The sequence below is a fragment of the Ranitomeya variabilis genome, chromosome 6, assembly GCF_051348905.1.
Source record: "Ranitomeya variabilis isolate aRanVar5 chromosome 6, aRanVar5.hap1, whole genome shotgun sequence".
NCBI classification, from domain to species: Eukaryota; Metazoa; Chordata; class Amphibia; order Anura; family Dendrobatidae; genus Ranitomeya; species Ranitomeya variabilis.
This window is the reverse complement of record NC_135237.1, coordinates 33,884,176-33,896,926: the sequence shown is the minus strand read 5'-3', so window position 1 is coordinate 33,896,926 and position 12,751 is coordinate 33,884,176. Positions and strand designations below refer to the sequence as shown.

The following is a 12,751-nucleotide window of genomic DNA, read 5'->3' as shown; positions in this document are numbered from 1 at the left end:
GAGCTGAGGGCCGTTAAATAAATAATAATATAACCAATATTTGTAACAAGATATCAAACGATTCAAGACTATCACAGCCCATATAATAGTCTTACCAAAAGGAGATAAAAACAAGACAACCCAATAAACTATAGGCCAACCTCAATAATAAATCAAGATCTTAAAATACTTTTGAATCGAATGGTGAATCGTCTTGCCTTATATTTACCCACACTAATTTCACCACCACAAGTGGGTATTATAAAAGGGAGATCCGCAGTCATAAATATTCACAAGGCATTGCTGTTAATGGATGTTATAAAAGGAAATTAAAGAAGCAGAAAGGCCAGATATGGTGTCTTTAGATGCAGAATTTTGTCACCCATGGGATTCAGGCTCTAATCTTCACACAACCCTATCCAAAGGCGCTCTGAAAGAAATACGGCCTATCCTGGAAAATTCTGAAATATTTGGGTCTATGGATACACCCTGATTTCCCACAGGGCTATTAAGCTATTTAAAGAATGTTAAAGAATGGCAAGAAATAATAATAATAATAATTTTTATTTATATAGCGCCAACATATTCCGCAGCACTTTACAATTAAGCGGGGACATGTACAGACAATAAATTCCATACAAGTTAAGACAATTTAAACAGTGACATTAGGGGTGAGGGCCTTGCTCGCAAGCTTACAATCTACAAGGAAATGGGGGGACACAATAGGTGAAAAGTGCTTGTTATTTCAGGTCTGGCAATTATAATAAATACGGATTTTCATATAAAGCTGCATGATCCGGTCATCAGCCCGTGTGTTTAAGTGCAATAGTCGAGTATCCAGTGCAGTTATCGTGTGCATGGAGGGTGTGGAGACAGATGAATAGTAGGGTGCAGATTCAGGGTAATATTTGGAAGGAGGGAACAGGGCAAAGTTAGTTTACTGAGTAGTTGATGTGGTAGGCTTGTTTGAAGAGATGGTTTTTTAAAGCGCGCTTGAATAGGTCGGGGCTAGGTATCAGTCTGATCGTCTGGGGAAGTGCATTCCAGAGAGCTGGCGCAGCACGAGAGAAGTCTTGGAGACGGAGGTGCGAGGTTCGGATTACAGGGGTCATTTGTAGAATGGAGGGTGTCATGATTTCCAATGGCAGGGACATGGGCAAAAACGGACCAGCTCTAGGAAGATGGTATCTCAGGTAACCGCGATGCTGAACCTAACCTAAAATATCGTGCATAAAGGACTGAAAGACTGAAGGAGCATTAGAAAGACCAAAAGGCATTACCAAATACTCAAAATGGCCCTCGGGCGTATTAAATGCAGTTTTCCACTCATCTCCCTGCTTGATCCGCACCAAATTATACGCCCCACGGAGATCAACCTTAGAGAACCACTTTGCCCCTTTAATACGAGCAAATAAATCAGTCAGTAGTGGCAAAGGATACTGGTATTTGACTGTAATCTTATTCAACAGGCGATAATCAATACAGGGCCTCAGGGAGCCATCTTTTTTACCCACAAAAAAAAAACCTGCTCCTAAAGGGGATGAGGATGGACGGATATGTCCCTTTTCCAAGGACTCCTTAATATACTCTCGCATAGCAGCATGCTCAGGCACAGATAGATTGAACAAACGACCCTTGGGAAACTTGCTGCCCGGAATCAAGTCTATAGCACAATCGCAATCCCGGTGAGGGGGGAGAGAACTAAGTTTAGGCTCCTCAAAAACATCACCATAATCAGACAAAAATGCCGGAATTTCAGAGGGAGTGAAGCAATGGAAACCAAAGGTACTTTCCCATGAGCCCCCTGACATCCCCAGCTTAACACAGACATTGTTTTCCAGTCAAGGACTGGATTATGAGTTTGCAACCATGGCAATCCAAGCACTAAGACATCATGCAAGTTATGCAACACAAGGAAGCGAATCACCTCCCGATGGTCAGGAGTCATACACATAGTCACTTGTGTCCAGAACTGTGGTTTATTCCTAGCCAAAGGTGTGGAGTCGATACCCTTCAGAGGGATAGGAACTTCCAAAGGCTCTAGGCTAAACCCACAACGTCTGGCAAAGGACCAATCCATAAGACTCAAGGAAGCGCCAGAATCCACATAGGCATCCACAGTAATAGTTGATAATGAACAGATCAAAGTTACAGACAAAATAAACTTAGACTGTAAGGTGCCAATTGCAAAAGACTTATCAACCTTTTTTGTGCGTTTAGAGCATGCTGATATAACATGAGCAGAATCACCACAGTAGAAGCACAACCCATTTTTACGCCTATAATTCTGCCGTTCACTTCTGGACAGAACCTCTGAGTAAAAAAAAAAAAAAGTGTCAGAAACTTCTTTTTTTCTCTCCTTCTTTAGCCAATACCTTTAATACATTATGGCCGGCAATACTGTCATGATTCCCAATGGCAGGGACATGGGCAAAAACGGACCAGCTCTAGGAAGATGGTATCTCAGGTAACCGCGATGCTGAACCTAACACTTAAATAAAAATAGCCAGGGGGTGTGCCTACGTTGTATCCCTAGACACCTCGCGCCAGCCGGAGAGCTAACTACCCCTATAAGAGGAATACACAGACCTGGCTTGCCTCCAGGGAAACCCCAAAAGTTATAGTAGCCCCCCACATGTAATAACGGTTAGGTAAGAGGAAAACACAAACGCAGTATGAATATAGATTCAGCAAAGTGAGGCCCTCTGACTAGATAGATGAAAATACAAAAGAGGACTTCGCGGTTACCTCAAAACCCTAAGCAGCCATCCTGAAACTACCTTAACTCCGTTATCAACTCATGACACCGGAGTAGTAATTTCAGATCACTAGAGCTTCCAGCAGCACGAGAAATATAAATGCATGCTGGACAAAACAAACACAAAAAGCCAAAGATTTCAACTTAGCTGAATTGCAGACTTGGAGCAGGTAGCAAGCAACAGAGATGCTCTGGTAACATTGATTGCCGGCACTAGAGTGACTGAGAAGCCAGACTAAATAGGAAACTCCCAATTTCCTGATGAAAACAGGTGCACTGGAAACACAAGACCAAAGTCAACCAGTACCACCAGTAGCCACCAGAGGGAGCCAAAAACAGAATTCACAACAGGAGGGCACGTGTAGGGCGATATACAGAGATGAGAGAGGAGATATAAGTTGGTGCAGAACTGTGGAGAGCTTTGTGGGTGAGAGAGATGAGTTTATACTGGACCCTGTAGCGAATGGGTAGCCAGTGTAATGACTGGCACAAGATGGAGGCATCAGTGAAGCGGCTGGACAGAAATATGACTCTGGCTGCAGCATTCAAGATGGATTGGAGAGGAGAAAGTTTGGTAAGAAGGAGACCGATCAGAAGAGAGTTGCAGTAGTCCAGACGAGAATGAATACGAGCGACAGTCTTAGCAGTTTCAATGGTGAGGAAAGGTCGGATTCTGGAGATGTTTTTAAGATGCAGGTGACAAGAGTGAGTGATCGGATATAGGGAGTAAAGGAAAGATCGGTGTCGAATGTGACCCCAAGACAGCGGGCATGCTGCTTGGGAGTTATGGTTGAACCCTCCAGGGTAATTTTGATGTTGGGTAGAGTGAGGTTAGTAGAAGGGAGAAACACAAGAAGTTCCGTTTTGGAGAGATTTAGTTTCAGGTAGAGGGAGGACATGATGTTAGAGACAGCAGACAGACAATCCTTGGTATTTTGAATTAGGGTAGGGGTGATGACAGGGGAAGAAGTTTATAATTGGGTGTCATCAGCATAGAGAGGATACTGGAACCCAAATCTGCTGATTGTTTGTCCAATAGGGGCCGTGTAAAGAGAGAAGAGGAGGGAGCCTAGGACTGAGCCCTGTGGAACCCCGATAGTAAGGGGACGAGGAGAGGAAAAAGAGCCGGCAAAGGATACAGTGAAGGAGCGGTCAGAGAGGTAGGAGGAGAACCAGGAGAGGGCTGTGTCCTTGAGGCCTATGGAGCGGAGCATAGTGAGAAGGAACTGGTGATCCACAGTGTCGAATGTGGCAGATAGATCCAGGAGAATCAACAGAGAGCAATGACCTTTGGATTTAGCTGTTATTAGATCATTAGAGACTTTAGTGAGGGTAGTTTCAGTGGAGTGTAAAGAGCGGAAAACAGATTGTAAGGGGTCAAGAAGAGAGTTATCCGAGAGATAACTGATTAGACAGGAGTGGACCATGCATTCCAGGAGTTTAGAGATGAAGGAAAGGTTAGAGACAGGTCTGTAGTTAGCAGTGCAGTTCTGGTCCAGGGATGGCTTTTTAAGTAAAGGGGTTATGATGGCATGTTTAAATGAGGAGGGAAAGATACCTGAAGAAAGAGAGAGGTTAAATATTTTAGTCAGGTGAGTGGTGACCACTGGTGAGAGAGACTGCAGGATATGTGAAGGAATGGGGTCACTGTTGCAGGTTGTAGGCCGAGCAGAAGCGAGGAGCTTGGAAACTTCTTCTTCTGAAACAGGCTCAAAGATGTCTAGTGAGCTTGAGGTGCGGCGGGGAAGGGGATCCAGGCACTGAGGAGATTGCGCTGAGATATCCTGATGGATGTGGTTGATTTTTTCTAAGAAATAAGTGGCCAGATCCTCACCGCTGAGGTTGGTGATGGGGATCTGTACTTTAGGTTTCAGGAGGGAGTTTAAGGTTTCAAAAAGTGGTTTTGGGTTGTTGGATAGTGAGGTGATGAGGGTGGTGAAGTAGGATTGTTTGGCCAGATAAAGGGCAGAGTTATAGGTTTTGAGCATGAACTTATAGTGGATGAAGTCTTCTGCTAGGTATCTGATAGGTATATGGTCAGTTAGAGAACGACTATGGTGTCACGATTCATCCTATCAGAGTGTCTGAACGCAATGAATGACAGTTCTGCCGTCCAATCTAGGAAAGGGTCATGCTGAGCTGTCAGTGTCTTGAGTGACAGTTTAGCCGTCCAATCAGGACCAGGGTATTCCGGGGCTTTATCCATGCCTCTCCTTTCAGATTAATTACCTGGCTATTTAACCAGCTCTCTGCCTTTGATTGCTGCCAATAGTAGTTTTTTGCTCAAGTGCTGTGTGTTTGCTCTGTGTGCCTAGTCTTGTATTCTGATCTTTTATGCTTGACCTTGGATTTGCCTTGACCATCCGTTTGCCTTGCCCTTTTGTTGTGATCAGCTACCTTCTTGGAATTCTGACCTTGGACTGTTGGCTTTGTCTCACCCATCTATCTATGACGTATCCTCCTGTCTTTTGACCTTGGACCTCTTGAATGCCCAGCCTCGCGGCTTGTCCGTGAGTAGTGACGAGCGTCACATTTGTGATATAGATTAGGCTGACGTGTATAGAGCTTATAGACAAGTATGGAATTTCTCATGTTCAGGCGATACAATTTGCTCAAGTCAAAAAATATATTAAAGCAATCTTTACAGAATGTCACTGGAGAGATCGGTCATAGCGAACAAGATGATATTATTACATTGGACATGAATACTGTAAACATTTCCACAATAGATGGAAAAATGAGAGGGACTCTAGTACTTGTGTGTTCTGATCCAGTGTATGGGGCCTGAGATAAACAACTAGGAGATCCTGAGAGGAGGTTGGGGAAATACTGGCAGGGTGGAAAAACTGTCAGAACTCAAATATTTAGTATTGTTTTATTGAGGATAACAAAAAATCAATACAGAAAAGGACCCCAGTTGGTTATTGGTTTTATGTCATTCCATTATATCTTCATGGTCGTTTTCATTTCCAGTATAATATTTGAAAAACTGGAAAAAAAAGTTGTTCTAAAAATAAATATATAACTTTCTGAATTTTCTACCAATAGGGCGGAATTCTTTATTATCTGTGTATGAGTTTTATATGACTTTTTCTTTTATATTTTGAAGGAGGTGCAATGAACCCCCCCACACACACACACACACCAAAAAAAAAGGAAGGAAATTTTGACATTTTGAGTTGTTTTGAGTTTGTTATTTTTTACATTTTTCAGGTCTCTTTGGGAGGCCTCTGTGAAATAACTGTTCCTATGAGATTCAGGTTCTTAGTACTGCGGAGAAGTCATCTCTGTAGTCCAGGAGTGACGGCTCATCTTCTGCGTCTGACTGGCTGCAGGACATGATACATCTCAGCCCGACCTGGTAATTTCCAGGTTACTCATTCTACAAATGGCGAGTTTTATTTCTGATACTGTTTATTACTCAAAATCTATCCGTGACTAAGAGGCGACCACTATGGGAAGGATCACTATATTCGGAGCTACAGAGAAATCGTATTAATAGGACGGAGTTCTGGTTATCACTGCTTTTACCCTGAAACAAACAAGAATATTAACCCCTTAATTACCCGGCAATTTAAAACAATTTTTTTTTTTTGCTTTTGCATTTCAGCAGTCAGAACTTTTTACTTAATTATTTATTTTTGCTGATGTGGCCGTATGAGGCCTTGATGTATGAGGCCTTGTTTTTAAAGGGTAAAACTTGTATGATCTGTATGTTGCGCTCAGCGGGCACGTCAAAACAACGCACGGGGAAGCATCCGCATACAACGCATGTCTATATGTCTATATGTTAAATATAGGTACACAAGATGCATGCGGATCTTAAGGAAAGAAGTACGCAGGCCTACGCTGCGCGCAGAAACGCTAATGTGAAACTGGCCTAAATAACAGAGAGCTCAGTGAGATGTATGAGTGTCGCAGCCCCATGATTTGGAATATTCTTATAATTGACTTTGGTCCTATATACAACATTCACCAACAGACAGTAAACTTCTGCGGTGTCGTGTCCTTATTTTATGGCCCTTGTATGGACGGCGATTTCTAGACCGGCCACGGAACTCCTGACCTGATCTCAACAGCCTATTCGGGCCGGTCTGGAAATCACAGTCCGTACATGAGCTGTTAAACTTGGATGTGTGGAGCCAACAATTCGTCCATACTACAAGCAGAATATAGCGAATCTGGACCTGGTGGGAACAGTTACAATGTACATAATACAAACCAATGTAATAACGCAAATCTGAAACATACCACCGACGTAAGGGCCATCTGAAAACTGTAGATCCTGGCGAGGCCGAAGTCCGCCAGCTTTATCTGTCCGTTGCTGGTGACCAGGATGTTCTGAGGTTTAAGGTCTCGATGTACGACTCTGTGCGTATGGAGAAAGTCCAGTCCTTGAAGAAGCTGATGCATCATGTCCTGAGAAAAAACAGTGAGAGACAGAAAAAAAAAAAGATGAGAATACATCTCAGCTCCAAATCACTCGAAAAGTGTATCCGATGCAGAAGAAGAGGCAGAACAGTGGGAATGTGCCATGAAACCGGCCCTGGATCCAACTTGGTTATCTGCTGACCATCTACAGTGAAATGTCAATGCGTTCTTGCTGGCAGAATATTGACAAGACCCTGCTATTATTTAAGACCCTGTTCGCACAACACATTTTCGCAAAGCAGAAGCAATTGTACCGTATTTTTGAAAAACGCAGCAAAAAAAAAAAACACAAAAAAAATGCACCATTAATTTTTCCTAATTTTATTTTACAGTGACAGAGGTGGTCATATTTCCACAGCTTTACCAAAAAAAAAAAAAAAAGGAATAGCAACCTGCTCTGATTATTGCATTTTTTTTGTGCATTTTTCCCTATTTTACGCTTTTTTGGTGCAGATTGAAGTGTTTTTAATGTGCAGAAAAGCTGGAATTCTGCACTTAAAAACTTTTTGTTTTTTTATATGCATCTTTTAAGGCTCCCCATATAAATCTGTAGGCCATGTAGCGTAAATTCAGCTTTTTTTTCTGTGCAGAAAACCTGCTGCATTTTTAAAGGGAACCTGATTGTTGATACATGTTCCCCGATCCACGGGCAGCATGAATCAGACACTGGCTGCATGATTTCAGGCAGGTACATAGGAATCTGAAACACTGCGGCATTTCAGAGAAAAACATATAAAAGCCGCGGGAACCGAGCTGCATGGGAGACTAGTCGGACGGGCAGGCCCCCGACATCTTCTCCCCGCCTGCTGTCCTTGAGTGACGGGTCTCTCCCTGCATGGTCGCATAGGCAGAAACCCGTCAATCCAGGGGAGTGGGCAGAGAGAAGCCTCCGGAGACCAACCTGTTCAACTAGTTTCCCGGCGGCTTTCACAGTATGTTTTTTCCCTGAAAAGTTGCAAAGTTCTATGTGGAGCTTGAAAAAAAATGCATGTAAAAAATACAGTTACGGTTTTAAATAAATCAAAAAAAGGAAAAGATGCTGCAAAAATAAAAAAAAACAAAAAAGAAAAAATACAATAATCGTAGAAGGCCGTTTATCAGCTTCTTCTTTTAAACCAATTGAGGAGCGGGTCATTTTCCACCCGTCATGATCGGGGGGTGCTTTCCTTTTCATACGTGTACATGAGGTTTTAAAGAGCTCTAAAAATGTTTCTCACTCAGATATTTTAATAATTTTTGTCCTTTTTTTGTCATACATGATGTTTAGTTTCTATGTCGTTATATGTATTTATATTCTTTTTTTTTGTTTGTTTGTTTTTTAGCCGATATCATGAGGCAAAATAAGTAAATTTGTGTCTATTTTTCATTTATTTTACAACCACAAAGGACCACTAAAGTACATTTTAAAAGGTGTCCCCTTTGCATAACAATTCTTTTTATATATTGGTCAAGTGTTATTTATTTTTTCGATTGGGTGTGGCTATAAACCGTGATTGGGACTGGCGGTAGCTTTTTTTCCTTTCACTTTTCTATTTTATTTTTTAATGCATTTTTCACGCATTGCACCATTCTTAAGGCCCTTTGGGAACATGTTAACATTTTTTTTTCTTTAAATCAAATAATTTTTATTGAAAAACTCCAAATACAAATTTTCCATCATTCAAATACCATAAATGACGTAATAATTCCATAGTATAAAACAAAAACAAAGTATCTCAACTTCAAATCCCTAACCCACCCTAGACCCAAATCCCGAAATTCCAGAGAGGACCATTTTCATTTTCAGAGAAGTTCTAGAATAACAGAGTATAAAATTCGTAGGAGAGAAGGGGAAAAAAAAAACAGGACTACTACTGTAATTAAGAGATAGCATGATAAATATTCTCTCTAATTAGAAGATTTGTGGGCCGCCCTAGAGGAGCCAACCAAGGACTACGCATTTTCTCAAATTTGCAAATAGACTTCCGTTTTTGATAGACTCCTCTTTCCAACCAGATTATATTATCCACCCCCCCATTTAGCTGCAACTGTCAGGGGGTGAATATCCTGTTGGAATGACAACAGGCACTTGTATATGGTAGAAATAAAACTCTATGTATAACCCGTAAAAGTAATAGTATCTACTAGGGGATGATGCTGTATGCCAAGATCCACCAAACCCGATTGAGCTGAGAAAGCATGTCGGACTTGTAGAATATTGGTAAAAAGTGTTACGCGATAAATTGAACTCCTCATGGAGCTGTTGAAAACTTTTAAAGGACAGAGTTTGTAAATAACTGTTCTATCGACCAGATCCTTTTTCTACCCAATTGTAAAAACCCTTTAACTTTGTTACTTCATCCAAAAACTGATGATCATATGATCGCTATGTCCAGAGGAGAAGGAGGAAGCACTGTCAGCGGTATTGTTTAGAAATGTGTATGGAGCGATTAGGAAGGCATAGATGGTAATAAACCATCTCTGCCTTCTCTGTGGTCTGGTTGTGTCTGGTATTGGAGTCCTCGCTTCTACAGTTGCACGTTCTCATGCAGCTCTTTACTTTGCAGTGACAGCTGGGTATTCGTTGACGGCCTAAATGGGGAAATATCTCTTAAGCTTGGAGATGCAGGTGTAACGTCATTTAACAACAACAGGCAGGCCACCGGAGAGTCGGAGGTGGAGGCCCAATATAGGAGCAGAGACACAAGAGTGCTAAAACTGAAGACCGTCAATAGAACTGGAAGCAACCTCATGGCTGAAAAAATCTCAAATTTAGTAGCCGCATTGAAAAAAACAGACAAACGAAAAAAATACATTCTCAAATGTTTTGGTCCTCATGACAGTCACCGGCACGGTTAATGAGTACTTTGACAACATTTCCTGGTGTGTCTCGATTTATGGAATGGAGGAGAGACACAGAGAAAAAAAAAAGAAGAGGAGATGAAGAGGATGACCGTGAAAGCTCTTCCAGGTTAAACCAATACCAGAAGTGCTTTTCTGCCAGTGAGTCAATGTAACATCTCCCATCAAGTGGTAGGTGTAGACACGATATACATCTTGAAGCTCATCAAGAGAATGCCAAGAGTGTGCAAAGCAATCATCAAAGCAAAAGGTGGCTACTTTGAAGAACCTAGAATAAGACATAATTTCAGTTGTTTCACACTTTTTTGCTAAGTATATAATTCCGCATGTGTTAATTCATAGTTTTGATGCCTTCAGTGTGAATGTACAATTTTCATGGTCATGAAAATACAGAAAAATCTTTAAATGAGAAGGTGCGTCCAAACCTTTGCTCTGTACTGTACTCTCCGAATATTTTAATGGACATCGTTTTATACTTTAATTTTCCTGCAGTGCCCCTAAAAGAGAAATAAACACTTGCTAACATGCATCGCTGCAGATCACAGATGATTGCTAGGGGTCTCAGCAGTATTTCCTCCTGCAATCAACTTATTTTCAGATGGGTATTTGCAGTATAAAGGGATTGGTGAGAGAAGAAAGCCCCTTTATTCATCTGCATAAATTCTGCAGGAAAACGAGTTTTACATGTTATCCTGTTACCTCATCTCTGCTTCATCAGATCCTATGATTCCCAGTTGCTTCTCCTGTTGCCGATCTGCCACATCATCTTCCGTTGTTCCATGTGGATCTGCCTGCTGCACCGATGTTTCCTGTCCGTGCTGTTTGACAACTGCTCATCTAAATCAAGGGCTTTGAGGATCCATCTTAGCACGTGAGATATAATACCTACACAGAAAGTTGGTCATGAATGCACCTCCAAAGAAGAAACACAGTTAAAGAGGCCACTGAATTAAGTCAGTGCTGTGGACCCCTCATTCTCAAGACTCTTAGGGTTCCTAGAGATCAGACCCTCAGATATCATTACATGATGGCATATCCTATAAATGCTTATGGAGATGGAAAAGACCTTTAAATGGGTTGTCCTCTTTGAACAATTTCCCCTATAAAAGCTGAAGTTTGTCCTGCAGCCTTCACCTCCTCTATGGAGGAACTAGCAACATGTGTTCAATTTCCCTGCAGCACCTCCACAGGAGAAATGAATAATGCACAGTCCGTACTAAAACCAAAAGGATGTCCATGTAATGCAACGACAGACTGGGTTCTTCAGAGAAGGAGAAGCCTCTGCAGTTGCTTTCTACTCCGATTTATTGATGTCCCAGATGAGTGACCCCCATCATGGAAGACATCCATCCATAACTGGTGGAATAGACTTTACTGATTTTTCTCCAGGTCCGCAGTTATGTGAACCATCTATTTTTGTAAATAATATAAGAAGGTGACAAACGCGTTTCAGATCTTCGTTGGGTCTTCAATGAATGAACCGCGACTCCAGGAAATGGAATATCGGTGGTAGTTTGAGGAACTTCAATGTGGCAGATGTTGATAAGCGAAGCTGCGGGCAGGCAGGAAAGGTACGTTACAGCATGGGGCTTGGTTCTTCGTATCCCCTTTCCTGCAGCTGTGACTGGATAGACGCAAACTCTCTCCACTCGTGTCACCTCAGAGATAATGTCTGTAGGAGCCCGAAAGACATTTTTTTCTCTATAACGGTCATTTCCTCTCTGGTGTAACTTGCATGACAGCATGTGACAAGCAGAAATTAATGGGGACACTGCTGTGCCAATAGCCTTGAATAGCTGTGACACTGGATGCGGGCTGCCTGCTCGGCCACCGAGCCAAGACCTCACATGAAACGTGGCCAGGGGCCCACTGCGCTATTCACTGACAAGCCAGCTGGTTGCTGATTAAAGAGATAAAACAATGCCTCGCAGTCACAGAGGGAAAGGTTTAGCAACTGCTCCAAAGCAAAGTTGTTTTAACCCTCTTGTAGTTTTTGCAGACCCCTCAGCCTTCCCCCCGAATCTCATCCAAACCTACTCGACGGACACAAGACCATAAAAAAAAAATGTCTGTGCGTCATCTCAGCTGCTTCTCCTAAGTAACAAATGCCTTAAAGAAGCTTTCCAGGACTTCCGCGTGGATAGGCCGTCAATCTTTGATTCGTGGATGCTTCACCCATTTGCCATCAGACTAAAGATGAATTTCCGGCGGCCGACCCATGGCTATTAAAGCTACTTGGGCTACTAAATGACTGAGAACTTCACTTCCATGCTCACAGAACAATTATACTACCGATCGTTCTGTGCATAGAAGATCATTGTTCTCGGCAGCACGTCTCCGGCTTAAGGTGCATTTACACTGACCCATTAATGGAAACGTGTGTTCTTAGGATCGCTTGTTTCCCGATTATCAGTTTGTCTAAATAGGCTGACTGATACAAAATCAGAAAAACGCTCATTAATCAGGTCAAATGCTATTAAAACTTGCTTAAAAATCATCATTCTCGGCAGAATATTGCCCTGTGTAACAATACACAGGACAATGTGCTGCAGAGTGATAATTAAAAAATAATAAGTGTTTTGCTTGTTCATCGGGTGATTAGGATCTAATGTGAACAGGACAATTGTCTGGAAACAATCATTCCTAAGAAATGGGAAAGATGCCTAGGACTACTGCCCTCCGTAGTTTATATATACTAGCTGGGAGTTATGGTACATTGTGCTGTGTAGATTTATCTATGGG

General features: G+C 42.1%; 1 protein-coding gene across 1 annotated transcript in view; it reads right to left on the bottom strand.

Moving 5' to 3' along the window:
- CDK6 (cyclin dependent kinase 6) overlaps positions 1 to 12,751 on the bottom strand; it is a 163,988-nt gene that overhangs the window by 84,276 nt on the left and 66,961 nt on the right. Inside the window, exon 4 of the mRNA XM_077268202.1 lies at positions 6,989 to 7,156. Coding sequence (XP_077124317.1) covers positions 6,989 to 7,156 — 168 coding nt within the window. The remainder of the gene's footprint in view (positions 1 to 6,988; positions 7,157 to 12,751) is intronic.